This window comes from Vidua macroura, chromosome 9 (assembly GCF_024509145.1).
Source record: "Vidua macroura isolate BioBank_ID:100142 chromosome 9, ASM2450914v1, whole genome shotgun sequence".
NCBI classification, from domain to species: Eukaryota; Metazoa; Chordata; class Aves; order Passeriformes; family Viduidae; genus Vidua; species Vidua macroura.
The window spans coordinates 10,282,419-10,299,731 of record NC_071579.1 but is presented as its reverse complement, the minus strand read 5'-3'; the positions used below and the strand labels follow the sequence as shown (position 1 = coordinate 10,299,731).

General features: G+C 37.3%; 1 protein-coding gene across 2 annotated transcripts in view; it reads left to right on the top strand.

Moving 5' to 3' along the window:
• Positions 1-17,313, top strand: part of DENND1B (DENN domain containing 1B) — a 154,547-nt gene that overhangs the window by 76,959 nt on the left and 60,275 nt on the right. The window contains exons 8-10 of one of the 2 annotated variants that reach the window (XM_053985040.1): positions 1,478-1,537; positions 3,342-3,395; positions 6,407-6,517. In XM_053985040.1, the coding sequence (XP_053841015.1) occupies positions 1,478-1,537; positions 3,342-3,395; positions 6,407-6,517 (225 nt within the window). The remainder of the gene's footprint in view (positions 1-1,477; positions 1,538-3,341; positions 3,396-6,406; positions 6,518-17,313) is intronic. The other variant, XM_053985041.1, reaches the window with a different exon arrangement.

Below are 17,313 nucleotides of genomic sequence, written 5' to 3'. Positions count from 1 at the left end.
TCCTTGTTTTTTCTTTAGGCTATAGAGACCTAATATTTTCCCACCTTGTACAGTGCTAATTGACTCTATTTGAAAGTCCTTCCAGTCTTGCGTGTTGTTTTTCACCAAAAGAATGAACTGGATTTGAGGCTGCAGTTGGAATTGTTTCTGTTGATACGTTTTTTCTTTCTGTTGGCAGTGTAATGTTCCTAGCACCTTTACCAAAAATACTTCTGTATCTCAAATAATATTTTGCTATCATTAATTGTAGTATTAAACCAGTTAAAATTTGGCAACTCTAAAATGCTTTATAAAATGTCCTTCAAAACTCCTGTGGTTCAGAGGGACATAAAAAAGTTTTAAATATATTTTTCCTTGTATTTCTCACCAAGTTCATCTTGTCCATAACTTGCTCACCTCAAAATAAATGTTGTGGGGAATGTGGACATGGCTGTCTTGGTGAATACAGCTGGCTACGCTGAAATGACAGATTGCTTGCTATAAAGTCGATACTTGTTGGTTTTCTTTCAATGTTGTCTGACTTTGGAATTGTTTTTTCTCAATTATGCCTTGTTCCCAGTTATATCAAAGAGTTTTCTAATCTTTCTTGCTGAACAGTGGCTATTGAAATGCAAACCTCTTGCCAAATGCTTGGCTGCTGGGACAGTAGAGCAAATATTGTGGGCTCAGATAGGACAAAGCAGGGAGGAATGGCTCAGTTGGAATCCCAATGCTTGTTGGATCTAAAGACACCTCTGTTTTTGTACTGCTGCAGGGAGCAGGGAAATATTTATTGCCACTTGCAGTTCTAGTCTTCTGTCTTGATGTTTCTTTCTTGGTCCTCAGATACGGTAAAAAAAGCTAGACTGGAGCCATCAGTAGTCATAGACTTAAAAAGAAATTAGAGTCTAAAAATAATTGTAGAAATGGCATCCTGAGATGGCTTTTCCTTGTGCCAGGATCAGTCTGGTTCAGATTTCATTCACTCAAATGTGCTGCAGGGTAAAGGCTCATGGATACTGCAGCAGGGTAAAGGCTCATGGATACTGCAGCAGGGTTTGGGTGGCAGACCACAGTGGTCCTTAGGATTGTGTGTGCATAACTGTGCATAAATTACATCCAGTATCTGGATATGTGGTGTTTCCCAGCAATCTTTGGTCAAAATGCCCTTGTCCAGTTAGAGACCAAGTTGTACTCTCTGTTGGTCCCAGTAACAAATACTCTGCAGCTGAAATCCATGACGTGGTCATTTCTTCTATGAAGCTTAAAAATAATTTAGGTCACTTTTTTTTTGTTTGTTTTAATTTTTAAAAAACGTTGTTGTTATTGGGAAGGCTAGCTAAGTCTGAATTCAAATGGGGGAGGAATAAAAGGAATAAAACTTACTTTCAGCCAGTATTTTAAACATGAATTATTACAAACAGTAGAGGCAGCTTTGGCCTTTCTTGTTGGAAAACTCAAAAGTCAACTATTCAATCTTTTTCTCATCTTGCATAAGAACCAAGAGATGATTTTTGCAAGTGAGCAAGTTTTGAAAAAACAGCCTTGTCTTGTATCGGTGAGTTTAAAAGGCACTGACTATCTAAAACTTATAATAATTAAATAAATAATCACTTGCTATAGGACATCTCTGTTGATTTGAGGCTTATTTATACCTGTCCTTTGGGGAATTCTGCTGCTGTCTTTGGCCTAAATGACCCATCTAATATTAACATACCTTTTCTGTTTAAATCCAGCTTCAGAGCTATGTGTGTGTGTGCATCATAATCCTTTGGTAAAAACTGCTACAAAAATCAAACCCTTGATCTGATGAGCAAAACTTGCATTTTCCAGTGTCCTTTTTAAAGAAAACCTTATACAGGACAGCAACTATTAATTTAGTATCTCTTCCAAGGTCATTTATCTTCGAAGGGAGTTCACAAAGATGTGCAAGGACTCCATACCACAGTATTTTTGCTGCTTTATGACTCTTAATGACTGCAGTAATAGCTTTTGCTTCTCATAGATCTGGCTTCCTTTTCTGTTTAATGAGTGAAATATTATTACTTTGTTAATTAGAAATAATTACTTCTCTAAGTTAATAACTTCATTACTGAGAAATCTTTTGATAAATATTCTGTGACCTTATTACATATAGGGAATAATTTTCTTTTCTCAATATACTTCTGAAGAATGCAGTGATTCTATCTGAATTTAATCTGAATATTTTCCTCTTCTTGAGCAGAGAAAAAAATATTTTTTTTCCTGTGTTGATGGGAAACAATACCTGTGATATTTATTGTGCAAATGGTATGATGTTTATGGGATGCCTTTTTTAAGCCAATATTTTCCTTAAATTTTAACTATTGCCAAATGACCTAATTTGTGGGGAAAATTTTCTATTAAATGCATCAAGCTGTTTTAATAAGTCTCCTACACAGCCTTAATAGTATTAATTTTTTTTTCTTGAATGCAAGACACATTTAAGTCTTATAGTCTTAGTTTTGGTATATATTTTTCAAGTTTGACTTGAGAACTATGAAAGCTATGTCTTTGTGTTGCTAATTACAATTGTAAAAATGTACTGTAAAAACAAAAAGTCTGAAAAACCAACAAAATACTGTAAAAAACCAAAAGCTAAAAATCAGTAATTGTCTTATTTACGTAACATGCAGTCATTTTTTTTTTCTCCTTCAAAATTTAGACTAACATGCAAAAATGCCTTCAAAATTACTGAGCTAAATCCATGTCTGATAACTAATAGGAGCGTTGGATTAATGAGAGTTAATTTACATTACATCTGGTTTTAGTTTAACCCATTTTATATTTACATCCTAGATGGCCTCAAACTAAGATGCATAAAATTGTTAATGTATTTCATAAATGATTGCAGGATCTCAGGCTTCAGATCTTGCATTTCTGTTACCACATTTTTTGGTTCAAAGATGTTTGGAAAGAGAATTTATATCAAGTAATAATATTTCTGTTCTAAATATTTTTCTCATGTGAGTGGTTTTTCTTTTCCATTCTAAATTTACATTTTATCCTTTAGCATTTTTTTGTTGCAATTTTTAATTCAATGCTTAATTTAATCAATGCTTCTCTCAGGCTCATGACAACATTTAAAGCTGGCTTAATTTCAGTGTTATTTCAAAACTACAGCCCAGCATTTTGTTCCCTTGGTTTTGTGCTGTGCAGAACCAGAGCTTGTCATTTTGTGTCGTGATCTGCTTAATTCTTTGTCTAGCAGCAGTAAGAATGTTATTAGAAAAATGGCTATTTGCTTAAACACAAATGGGGTTGGAAATCCTAAATGGGTTTTTACGAAAAGATTTTTTTTTCCTGTGTGCATAAATTATCAATTATTTTTTCCCATTCACTAGCACTCGTATTTCATTACTCCTGATATAACTGGATTGCCAACTATCCCTGAAAGTGTAAGTATTCCATTTCTTATTTAACCTCATTTTGGGCTAGGCTGAACTTTTGCTTTTATGAAGAGGAGATTTTTTTTGTTCTGAGACTGTTTTTAGAAATGATTGATGTCTGTTATTGCAACCTTTAGTTGGTAGTTACTGTTGCATTCATTAACCCATTTTAAAGCATTAACAGGGCATTTCTGACCACTGCTATATCCACCCTTTTCTTGTAGTTACTTGGCTTCTTTGCATTTACTAGGATTACTTAAAATATATTCTCCTTCATCACCTTGTGTTTTATTTGAATACTTCCCCTTTAAACACTGCATTGCTCTGCTGCAAATTCACCCATCAAGATATGCAGTAATTTTTTTTGTGCAAGAAGGCATTGTTTCAGGCTTTTTGAAAACATGCTGTACCTGCCTACACTTGTATGCTAACCAAACACCAAGAACAGAGGGTTTGGGCCTTTTTGGTTGTAGTTTTTATTTGCTTTATGAAGACTTGCATTCTGTAGATGCTAAATCCTGGATGGTGCTGTGGGTAAATTGCAAATCGGAAATCTCAGCTCATGTTCTCTGTGACATGTTTGGCTAGATAGCATCTCATAAAAGAGCTTTGAAGGGTCCTTTCTTCCTTCTCCAGCCTCTAAATCTGGAGTTGTGCATGGCTGTATAGGTGTGTGTTTTTACACTTTCAACCAGTGACTTCCTTCTGGAAGTTAAGATGTGGGGGTTCCCAAAATCATGCAGTGCCCCAGAGCTGGTTTCTGGTGGATGATGGTGTTGGGGCAGCAGGGAGCTGCTCCTGGCCCCCCTCAGCATGGAGGGATGCAGGGTGGGATGTGCCAGGGAAGGACCCAGAGCTGGGAAACACCAGAGGAGGGTGTTGGTAGCAGAGAGGAGGCCTGAGGGTACATCTGTGCTGGTGGGAAGGACTCTAAGGAGGTGACATGGACCATGTTGCAGCTCAAGAAACCAGGGGAAGTTGCTGGATGGAGGGATAAAAGAGAGGACACTTGTTGCTAGCACTCATTGGGCAGGACAGGCTTAGTTTTTAAATGTATATTTTCATTTGTTTTACCTTATCTTTTGAATGCCTCTGTTTTTAAGGAATCCCTTAACTTATGACTTCGTGTTCTAATATAGTTTTGGAGGCTAGAAGGTGTGTTATGGGCTTAAATCGAAGAAAATATGGGAAGGCATCTAGCTGGGCATGTGGCTGATGGAGGATCTTGCAACAATGCCAATGTAGATTTATTTTTCTGGTTTGAGAAAGGTAAAATAATTTTAAGGTGCCTTTCTATAATTATTTTTTACTCCACTAATAAAAGTCTCACCCTTCAGTATGAATCAAAATAGTAAGGTACTAATGGAGAGTTAGAAAATGCAAGGAGTGAAGAGATGAGGTAATTACAGTAAATTAGCAATAAAATGAATTTTTTTACCTTTTGTTGTAAGGTTCATGTATTTCAGGGGCAGTAACTTTTAAACTATAACAAAGAAATAACTGTGACTATCTCCCAAAAATAAATTGGCCTATAAAAGATTGTGAACTGTTTTTTAACACAGCTTTTTCAACACAGAATCAGCACACCATTATCAACTTCAGTGTTAGAGGGTGTCCGAGGTAAATTGGACTGAGATTCTCATGGTGCATCAGCCTCTGACAACGCCTTAAAAGTAACATTTGAAAGAGCGGATGTTTTTTTCCTAAAACTGAGTGTTTGTAGCCCTAAATCTCTGGTTTTTATCTATTCCAAAATTCTATGCAGCATGGACCAAGAAAAACTCTAATACTCCATGTCTTGAAATTAATAATGGGTTTATGAATTTGAATGAAAGTGGATTGACCACTGGATCTTTGTTTGTCTTTTCAATTTTATTTTTGCTTTAATGTTGCAATATATCCAAAAAGGAAGTCACCCCACTCTGAAGCTCTTCCTACTTGCCCTGGCTGTTTTTTCAGGGCTGGGTGACCTTCCTGCTGTGTGTACATCCAGAATAGAATGTTAGTGTACAATTCCACTGTTGATGTCTGTCCTTCTGCTGGGGCCTATCCTTGATAGACTTCCTACGTGACCATTCAGTAACAGTGTTGACCTGAGAAGAGATGAATAGCAGTTCTGGTTGCAGATATGATAATCAATGTGTGAAATTCAATATTTTGCATATTGAGGGCTGTATTAGTGTATTTTCATACATGTTCTCCAATGTTTACAGAAGTTTGCTGTTTCCTAGGCAATATTGCTGGTAGCTATTTTAGCTTATTCAGAACTTGTGTGTCTCTGGTGCTGTGCCCTGCAGAAATAATTGTTACATTCAGCTGGAACACAGAGATCCCCCCACACTTTTTCTCTTTTTCCCCCACTTTTCTGATGTGTGAACTATTATTGGAAAGTGTTGGTGACTTTGCTTCAGATTAAACCCCACAGTGGGATTCTTACCAGGGGTGAAAAGGGTGCTGCAGGAAGAACCCAGTACCTTCCACCAGTTCTGCAGAATGTTGATGTCCTGGCACACACAGCTCAAGCAAAAGCTTGGTGTTGTTCAACAAGCTGTTTTGCTGTACTTGAAATGGAATAAAATGTGTTGACTTTAGGAGACCCTGGAAAATGAGCAGTTTTATGACTGTAGCTGTGACAGAACAGTTATCACCGTGGTAGAAGATCTCTTCTTGGGTTGGAAGTAATGGTCACCTTAAAAGCATATATTGATATAATACCCAATCTCATTTTCTTTTGAATTTGAAAATTTGAAAGGGTAAATCTAAGTCACAAGCATAATGAAAATGAAATGAGCAAAATATTAATAACTTACGCCACAGTTAACTTTTCATTTGCTTTAAAACCCAATTAATTATTTTTAAAGTGCACGAATTTTGGTGCAAAGGGATTTCTTTAATAGTTTGGGGTTGGTTTTTTTTCCCCACCTACTAATTAGACAAAAATGTTCACAAGTAATACGTATCAAATGTTCCACTTAGCTACTACTGTTGCTATATTGTTAACTTTTTTTTCATTCAAACAGAGAAACCTCACTGAATATTTTGTTGCTGTGGATGTGAACAACATGCTGCAACTTTATGCCAGTATGTTGCATGAGAGACGAATCATTATTACCTCCAGCAAACTAAGCACTGTAAGTACTTCACACATCTCCTTTTAAGTAGGATATATTGAACATTTCACAAAATGACCTGCAGACCTCTGTGGTTTTAGATATGTTCCATGTGTACTTATAAGACAATATCTACATACTCTTCTAATATATGGTTTTAGTCTGGCTCTTGAAGTACAAAAGTCTGATTTATGTAAGACCTACTCCGATACATTAAGTCAGGTTAATTATTTTTCTTATCAGGAGATGAGAGTTCTTTAACTCTCCCGAGTTCATTTCTGTGCCTTCTAACCTAAAAAGAATTCTTAAGAGCTATTATAAGATCTTTATTATTCACTTGTGGCTTATTCCATTGGAGCTACTTGAAAGAAATCAAGGGTCCCTAATAATAGCTGCTATCCTAACCTGGTAATAGGTAGATTCATCTTTGTTAGAGTGGTTTGGGAGTGCACACTGTAATATCTCTGATTTGGAGCAGCTCTTCAGACTGTCAGTAATGTACAACTCAAAATAGCAGTTTTTTAATTAAAGGTTTTCAGCTACTGTCCACATTAAAATGTTTCTTTTCCCTCCTTATGCCTGCTTAGGCTGCTTAATAAAAGAATGTTGCATTTTGTTTGGAAAGTATACCTAAATACTCAGATGCCATTTTATTTTACTCTTCACAGAATCTTACAGATTCTTAAAATCCCCTGTATTTTGAAAATATTCCCAAGTCAGTTTTTCATCAGTACAAGACACTCACTTCATAACCAAATTTTAATCACAGAGTATAATTCTTATACTTTAGGCAGAGTCTTCAGCCTATTAAGCACAGTTACCTAAATTTTTTGAAGAACACTGCATAGAACATATTGTTTAATATGCTCTCTGTGGTGGAAAATCAATTCTGTATTTCTGAGCACTGCTAATTGCACTACCAAATAAATGAACACATGGGTACAAGTTTGGATATAGTACTAAAAAATACTGTTTTCAAAGACTTGCAGGTGCTGTAAGGAGTGAGAATTCTTTGATTATAAAAATGGATAAAAATCCTTTCCTTTTTTTTTTTTTTTGAGTCAAAAGTGAATTGAAGATAGAGAAGATTCAGAATTGCTGTAAAAGGCTGACAGGTTTTACAGTTCTCAGTGCAGTAGCAATAATTTAATTGCCTTATTATTTTTTTAAACAGCATGGTGTTGGGTCCCTAACTGCAGTTGGGGCAGTGCACAAAGGCAGCACTTGCCCAGTGCTGTGCAGGGTGTGGAGCTAAGTCAGTCCTGGGAACTGGAGTGAAGCAAACATGGGGTCGTTTAAGCAGAGGCCACGTGAACAACTAAAAACCAGCAAAATAAATACTAAATTTATTTAGATAATCTTAACATTACTAGTCTATGATAGACTTTTTAACCACCAAAGATGTTATTTTTTTTTAGGAAACCTCCATATTTTAGGAAATCTCCATATTTTATTACAGGGTTTTTTTTCCTGCTTGCCATGCTCCCCTCCCCTTCCTGAAATGGATAGGGAAAGAATTGTGCATCACAGCATAGTAATAAGACCTGAATGGGCATATGGATTTTGGAGGGAAAGCCCTTTCAAAGAACCTGCCTTAGCAGAAGCTCATATGATGTAGCAAAACTGTGGAATCAGAATTTTTTTTCACTTTGCTAGTCTGAAACACAGCTTGCTATATTTAAAGGGGGAAAAAAAAAAAAGGGGGAAATAAGAAGAAATACACCATTAAAAAACCTCAGCTCCAATGATGCCCCAGTCAGCCCTGTTTTACTGCTCCAGTAGAGAGGATATAGGAATCCTGATGGCAGCTCTGAGCCCGTGGAAGATTCATTCTGCAGGTGAGCACGTGTCCATCTGCTTGACACGATTTAGAATTGTACTCTGTCTACATTTGGATCTGCTTAGGACTTGTTTTTGTTAGGCTGAACATCTCAGCTGGTCTCTATTGCTGTGATGTGACAAGAGAAGAGGAAGTACCAGAGTTAGACTGTGCTGATCTAGACCAGCTTATTTAAATGATCAGATTTCTCTTTGGAAGTCATTACACAACAGCAGATAGAATATTCTGGTGGTGAGAAACTTCCACTTATTTACCTTTGGCTGTTGATTCCTAACCTTCTAATGAATTAAAAGCCATCTTGTTGGTGTCTTCACTTGAAAATAATTTATGTAACTTTCCAGACATTTGTAGTAGTGTTTGGATATCCTGGAGAGTGTCCCCAAGCTGTGAATGCAAATAGTAGATTGCAGGTCAAATCCAAAACGAGACAGCACATCAGCTTCACTTTTTTACTGGTTGCTTTTTCAGTCTACTAGCATTATTTAACTCATAGCTGAACAGAATTACTGCCACATCATGTTGGATCCGCGTTTGATACAGGATTGGTTAATTTTCACTTGCACTAGTGAGTTCTGATAAAACAGAAGAGTATACCTGACTTCTTAAGAGCTTCAGTTCACAGAAGTGCTGCCTGCTCATCTCTTTCATAAGCAGAACAGGGGTGATGGATGGCTTGCTTCTTTACAGAGCAATATAGTTTAAAAAGTTAATGAAACACTTTCCAGTATTGCCTGTAAGAATTTAATTGAAATGCCAAGAATGATTAAATGTGTTTTTGGCAAAAGATATTTCTTCTTTAACATGGGGATTGCTTGATCTAGTACAGTAAGCAAATGGAGTGTATTTGGGCATCAGCCTTTGCAAGCTTTGTGCTGTTTTGCTGTTGCATACAAAACACAGCAGACTGGTACTTTCAGTTGCAAAGTTCCTGTTTTGATATTCCTAAATTACAGCTTGATACTAGAAAAGATTATTTGTTCAAAAAAGTGCAGTCAAACACAACTTTTTGTTAAGGGAGTTGTGTCTTATCTTTGGGGTTAACTGAATATCAAGTGTTTATGTCAGTTCATGGAGACTGGATTGTGATGTCACCTTCGAGTTATCAGCTCTGTTTCGGTTCACTATCTCGGGGCAGTGACTGATAACAAAAGGCATAATTCAAGGCCTTGCTCACTTTCTCCTCACCCTTCTTGTGGGGGCCAGGAATGGAAAACTGCACTTACTTACGTTCAGGAATTCTTTGTCTACCCTATTAATTTCATACTGCCATTATATTCAAGTAAAGGATCAGTCCTAGTATGGAAATAAAGGGGACAAATTGTGATGCTGTATTAAAAGGGTTTACTGTAGAGGAAAAAAAACCAGAAGAAAATAAGGTTGCCTATTTTAAATTGCTGAGTAGAGTTTTTGAATTAAAAGAAACCCTAAAAGCAGAAAAAAAAGAACCATCTTTAGAGTGTTTCAGCTTATATTTCATTTCAGCCAAGCAGGCTTTGTTTTATGTACATCTTCAGAATACTGCAGTTGTGTTTTCTTTGCATCTCCCTTTAAATTGATTTTCTGTGGGTTTATCCCCTTTAAAATTTTCTTTGGTGTAGATATTTGTCTGCTAGTCCTTCCAATTACTACCAAGATACAAGTAGAAACTTTCCACCACTCCATTCTGTTGTGGCTTCCGGGTCATTATTTGCCCTAACTGTTGATTCTTTTATTAGCTAGACTTTCCAACCACTTTAATAATGTGATTATCACCAACCTCACAGCTTGCTTCAGGCTTAGTGTTAGAGTGAGATGGATTCAGCTAGCCTGAGGATTATGCTCTGTAAGATCTGTTTGTAGCAAAAATTACCATTTCTGGCTTTTGAACAGTAAACTATGAAAGAGTAACAAATTATGTGGCTTTGGATTAAGCAAAAGGATGAATGAAACAAAGGGATTGATCTGCTCACAGAGGTGGCTGTTAGTTATTTCACTTCAGCAGCAAAAGGAAGACCTTTCCTAAATGTCAGCTGTATGTTCTTTCACAGCACTGTTTCCTCACACGTCACTGCATCTGCATGTATTCTTATTAGTTACATGGAGCTGTATGAGTTTCAGTACAAATAGTTTTTTAATTCAGTCTTTCTATAAATTATTAAAGTGCTGGGATTGGCTTTTCCAGGAAGGCACAGCTACAGCATTGATTTTATGCATGCTGGAGGCAGGCCCTAGATGTTTTGGCCCCAAGTGCACCTGCTGTGGTAGTCTACCAGAACATCATACCACACTCTCATGTATTCAAAGCAAAGGAATAAATCATGATTTTACAACAGTGCATCAGTTGACTTATTGCTGTTTTGTGACCGGAGGTAGGAAGGATTGCTGTTTAAAGCCATGTCATCGGTTCTCAAGTCACTCAAGCATGAAAGCTTGTCATATGCCTCTGTAATTGTACCTCTGCAGTCTCTCCCTAACTAGTCAGCTGGGGCTGTGCGCTCCGTCTCCAGCACCCGGCTGGCCAGTGTCTGACAGGAGCTTTCTCATCAGCCTGTCAGGAATATGCTAACTAGATTGGATCTTCTGCGGCCGGCACTGGCAGGTGGAAGGATGCTACACTTTAAAGCAAATGTCTAAATGTTATCTCTGCTTTGACCAGTATTTGTTTTGGGAAATACAAGCCTGACGTGTCTCAGAGCACGGTGCTTACAAGTTCTGCTTGGCGCTGGCTCTGGGTTTCTTTGGTAGCCCTACAAAAACAGACATAAATATCAACAAGGGATACAGATTTATTTGTTTGGTGGTGAAGGAGCACTGAATATAAATTTACACACATACATTTGTGGAATCAGTTTTACTGTTGCTTCCATGGGAAGAGAGCTTTCTACAGTTGCCCCAGATGCCCTCAGTGAACTGGACTGTTGGCTTTAGTCTCTTTTCTCATTAGTCTTGTTCCGCTCTTGTCACACTGTCCGCAGTTGCTCAAGAAAAAGTATTGCAGATTTAAAATTTAATTCATATCTCAAATTCATGTGACCTGGAAATGTTCAAGGGCTAAATTTAGTTCTTAAAAGTCAAGAAATGGATGGGAATTTATCATTAACTTGCAAGGCAGAATGGATATTCTGCTGATACTCACTGTGCTCCCAGAAGCATAATTAGAATTAATTTGGAATATAACCTGAGATGGGCCATTTGGTCTGGAAGTAAATGATAAATTGCATTTAATTTTTTTTTATAGTTCATGTGTAGGCAGTCTAAGATAACTGGGTGGGGGGTTAAACTGTTGTAGGTGCAGTTCCCATTGGGACACCTGTAGGGAGCACATTTCCAGCAATGAGGCTACAGGATGTTATGGAATAAAGTAGGGTTAGAATATACAGACGATCTGGAAAGCTGTCTCAGTCTTGAAGTTTAGAATAGCTTTCTCATTGCCACTGGATAGTATTAGGAGAAATAATTGCTTAAAGAATTTGTGAAAAGAAAATGAAATATGTGGTTAAAAAAAATCTTTTATTGCAGGAGGGAAAAAGCCAGGAAATAGTTGGAAGTTGCTATTACCTGCCATCTATGTAAAACATGAAGAACTCCATTACTGTGTGTTATAAAAAAAAATTAAAATCCCAAACCTCAAAAATCCACACTGCAAAAAGAAAAGGCATGTAGGCAGACAGACCTACAAATTAGCTCCAGAATTTAATTTTTTTCCTTACTAACACTTGCAGGAAAAAGAAAGCTCCAAGACTGAGTCAATCGGGGCAAAGTTGTTTCTTTTTGGTATGACTTTTGGCAATTCAGTAGAAACTGAGGGAACTAAATGCTGTGTTGAGCCAGTGTGGGCACTGCTGTGGGACTCTGAGAGAAGCCTTTAGGAACTGAGTCCTTTGTGGCTGGGCTGAAGGGGAACTGAAAGGGAAAGAGTCCTTATTTTAGTGAGCAGAACTGTTTCACCCCCTACAGAAAGTACCACTGAAGTCATTTGGTGGTCGTGTGAAGCAAAAGCAATGAGGAGGAGTTGCTGAAGGGTGAATAAGTGTAATACCAGCCCTTGTTCTGATGTGCTGGTATGGCAAGATTTCCCCTTTTCATACTTGCTACTGCTTTATCACTCTTTTTTTCTCATTTCATCAATGATAAGATGAGCTATAGCATCATTGGTGGTTATCTCTACTCTTGCTACAGTCAGTTGTCTTAAGTAAGCTATTCACAAGGAAGTTTGTCCCTGCTGCTTCTTAATTAGTGTATGGCAGAAGAACATGCCATGGGTTCCTTTAGAGGAGAAAGTGTTAGTAAAAGTGATTTTCCTGGAAGCTCTCCTTTCAGAGGTGAGAAACATTTGCAGAACCCCCTCATTTTATGGGATGGTAGCTCTTCCTCCATGGAGATGGGTCTTAAAATAAAGGAAGAAGGAAAGCAGCCATCAAGGAGATGGTCAGGAAAAGAGACACAAAGATGTATATATTTTTGGTGTTCTGTGGTTTTGTGAGTGAGGAACAGATAAAGAAGTTAGGCAATAAATGAATGTCAAAAAGAGAATAAACAAATCAAGAAAATACAATGTAAGAGATGTACATAGTAAGAGATGAAATGAAGAAATGTGAGGAAACTGCAATTTCTGAGCAGATGATGTAAAGCAGCATAGTTAGTTTATTATAGGATAAATGAGTATCATAAGAGACATGCTATTAACCCAGTCTCTAGTGTGTTAGGAATAAAACCTGATGATTAACTTCCAAGAGTTTCATTTTCAACCTATGAAAAATACAAAAAAACCTTTGTGGTATGAAAATAGTGAGTAACTGAATGAAGTCACATAGTTTTTTCTCTGCACCCACACCTACTTTGTTATATAGATACCTCTGATTATCTATATAAGTGCCTGTAGGTCCCTGGTGTAGGCACAGTATGTCAGTGGTATTCCTTGTTGAGCACTCACCTGTCTACTACCACTTCAATTCTATTTTCTGCTCAGCTTCCATTATTGGGCAGCATGTCACTCCTGGAGCCATGGGCAAGGAACAAGCCGTGTCTGCAGTCTTCTCTTTTCTCTTCCAAGCTAGTGCACAAGAATGATGCCATAATGCTGCTTTGTGAATCAAGAACTGCAAGAAAAGAATGAAATTGATTGTATATGAAGTGCTGTCAAAATCATGAGTAACACTCATTTCTTCCCTTTCCTTCCCCCAGAAAGAATGATAAAAGGAAGTGAATATTCCTAAAAAAAACCCAACAGCAATTCCTGGAGAAAATAATTTTTTTTTATATAAGTGTTTTCCTTTATATCTTTAATTTTTAGAAGGGACAAAGTTGAAATTTTCATCTCTGAATTGGAAATATATTTCCCTTTCTCTTTTCCTTCTGTGAGAGAGGAGAGATGGGTTTTCGTCTTGCCAACAGGAGGAAAATGCATTATGGCTCATTTAAGGTCCTCCCTCTTTTTCTTCCTAAAGATTATGGGGATAGCAGATGGAAAGTGATTAGCCAGAAGCTAAATTAAAGAATTGCATGGAAGTGGCTTTGTATATCATGGCTTGGACAATATAGTCTGTTTTCTTTTGTTGCTAATTTTTTTTTTCCTCACTGATTTCTTGCCAGTGCTGGCATAATGAGCTAAGTTTATAATTTAGTCTGACTCTTTAATCTTTAGAGCTGGGAATAGATTTATGCTCTCTTGTAAACTGGCAAAAGCAAGAGCTCCCTTCCCACTTTTACACCCCAGCAGTATTCCCCTGCCTTGCCCCCCCATTCAAGAAGTGGATGGAAAGGAAGGTCTCCACAAATGCTAAGCATCTGTTATGAGTTTGGGGCCTGATCTCATTCTCAATCAAACAGGATTTAGATGTGTTTGCCCCTCTAAGATAAAGTTGGTTTAATTTATGAGTTGTGATGATGTAGAGGAGAGGCTTCCTTTCACCTGTGCAACTGTTCCCCTTTCAGGAAGCAGTGTTTCTCAGTAATTCTTGTGAACTGGGACTGCTGGGGAAGGAGCCACAAGGGTTGGTCCTGGCTGATGGTGACTGCTGTAATTGTGGTAAAACAGTGACCCATCCCCTAGAGTTTGTTGCTATAGGTATTAATGAGTAGATGAGATAAGGAAACTAAACAGAATCTTGGGCATCTTTCAACATATGTGTGGTCAAGGCAGTGGGAGGGAAGCAGTTCTTTGGCCCATTGGGACTGTGAGGGAGGAGGGAGAGAGCACACCAGTACCCATTTCTGGACATGGTGTTGACAGAGATTGACAGTGTTTGACGATTTTTCAGGAAATGCTTTTATCACAGTAGTTCTTTAGTTGCTTACAGTAGATTTTGAAAGGTTCTATAGAATCACAGGTTAATTTTACTTTAGCATTTGTTTAACTTCTATTGCTGTTTTTGGCATTCTGACAAGATTCTGCTAATCAGTTTCTGTCTTTCTTGTTTGTGCATTGCAATGTGTGCAAATCTTGCAACCTATGCTCTTCCTCTCTTTTTACCTTTGATCATGGAAAAGGCTTTGAAGAAAGCGATTTGTATCGATAGAAGGAAACTGCCAGGTACCTTTTGTGCAGGATACAGGTATTTTTATGTTGCTCATTGAAATTATGTGAATAATAGGTAACAAACAAGCACTATCTGTGAGTCTGCAGAAAATGTTTCAGCTGAAGTAGTGTGGCTCCATATATGTCGCAGTGTTTTAGCAAGATCTAAAATGAGGAAAAAGAAAAAAGATCAACAAAAAAAGGGACTAGTCCCTTTGAAATACAGAGCAGAAATATTCATTGGTAGAAGTGAGCAGATACACACATCAGAATTACTGCATCCACATGAGGGAGGGGAGGAGCTGCACTCTTTGTGTTCCAGGAGCAGGTAAACCTGCTTTTGGTCTTGAACTAAAACTTCTCCTGGCTGTTCATGTTCATTACTGCATAGATTTTGAACAACAGCCTTCCCAACTGTCTGCTTATTGCCACAAGGTAGAAAGTAACTCACCATTCTCTAGAATTTGGGCATTATTTCAGTCTTATTGAGATTTGGTAGTAATCAATTTTCTGTTGCCCAATAATGAATTTTGTTAACAAACTCTGTAATGGGGTCTCCCATTATTTGGAGAGACTGTATTTTCAGTGGGCTTGTAGTTTCAGAATTTATTTTTTTTTTTTTTGCAGGGGCAAAGATAAAAATTATTTTACCAGAATCACTGGAGTACTCTGGAGAAAACACCAGTTACTTTCCTTGCAGTATATGAAAACTCACATGTTGATTCTGGCTGCAGCATCTTATCAGGAAAGATCAGAAACAGACTGAAACTTTCAGTTGGACTCAATACTATTAATAGGCCTATTACTGATGGAATAAGACATAAAGCTTCTTATGCCCAGTGCAAATGTTAGAGATTTCAAATTAGATGTGTTTATTTGTTAAAGGGTTGAACATGAAAATTTTGCTTCTAACTAATTCAAATATTTTGACTCATGCTGTTCATGTAATTAAACCACATTATTTAAACAAATTTTAAAAAGATAATTAGATTTATTTTTGAAAAGAAAAGTTGTTTAATTAAAAGACATTCTTTGAAATGGAGAAAAACAGTCTAAATATCAAAATTGATGGAAGCAAAAGTATTGGAAGTTCCGTTGAGTGTTGGGAAATGAGTTTCAGCTGACAAAAACTTTACTTAAAAACTGTCTGCCCATTTTTTAATGGATAGAAACACAACTCTAGTAGATCTTTTGTAGTGAAATGAACTACATGAGGATGTCTCAACGTAATTTTTTGCCTCAAACCAGATAATAAATTACGAGATTTGCAGAAATTAGGGTTCTGTAGCACTCACCTGCTATACTTGAAGATTTTTCATCAAACTGCAGAGTTGTGCAATGATACATCTGTGCACGTACATAAACATACAGCAGATTTTATTGGACAGAGGCTTTTGCCTTTCATATAAAACCTACCTCTAAAAGGAATCACAGTTCACAGTTGGTGTTTATATCCAGTTGTCAGTGGAAAAATAGGTAGGGTTGGACACAATCTTGAGGACAACTTCAAGATGGCTTGGGAGAATGTCTACTGAAGACAACTTCAAGATAATTTAGGAGAATGTGTACCTATTTTATGATCTATGACATATCTTTTCAAGGTAGTTCTTGATAATTCCTTTTGGAATAGATAGCAGTCAATTGACAGACTCCAGAGAGATGTCTTTGTACCTGAATAGTGTAAGGACTGTTTTCTGCAGAAAATATTCCCACGTGGTCAAGTAACAGACTCTCATTTCTTTGCTCGTGAGCTTGTGCTGGGTGCTCTGTTTGAGGATGTCCCCTGCAGCCTTTGGCAGGTGCCTGCCAGGCTCTGCTCCCATGCACAGATGCTGCTGGACACCCCCAAATCCGGTGTCACCTTTGTGTGGTCGAGTTCTGCCTGGTACCCGGCTTTTCGGAACTGCCTGGATCCTTAAGACATGCAGCATTGTTCAGGCTTCACAGCAGTTCCCATTCTGTTCCGTGGAGTGGATGTGTCAGTTAAAGAGGAAGGTTATTTTAAATAACTAATGCATTTGAGAAATGCAATCACCATTGAAACAGCAAAAAAAGTAAAAAAGAGATTTTTTTTTTACACCAACTATGCAAATTTTAGTATGAAATCCATAATTATCTTATCAGTATTTGCTTAAAGGCAGAGTTGGCAGAATAATAAAATATGGCACAGTTTGAAGAGCAGCACAATCCTATAGCTGCTTGTATTACAGGCTGTAAACAGGAATCTATAAATCATATTCATGGCATACTAAAATGTTTGGAAACGTACTGCAGCAGCATAGAGGGAAATGTTTAAATAAGATCTTACAGTAAGATGTTATTAAATAGAAAAGTGAGGAACAGTACAACAAAAGCTTGATGTGTAAGTAATCAAATCTTTGTATTTCATGGTGGAAATAATAAAATTTAGTAGATTAAAAAATTATAAATGGTAAATAGATGCTAGTGGAAGTGCCACACTAAAATGCAGATTATAAAATG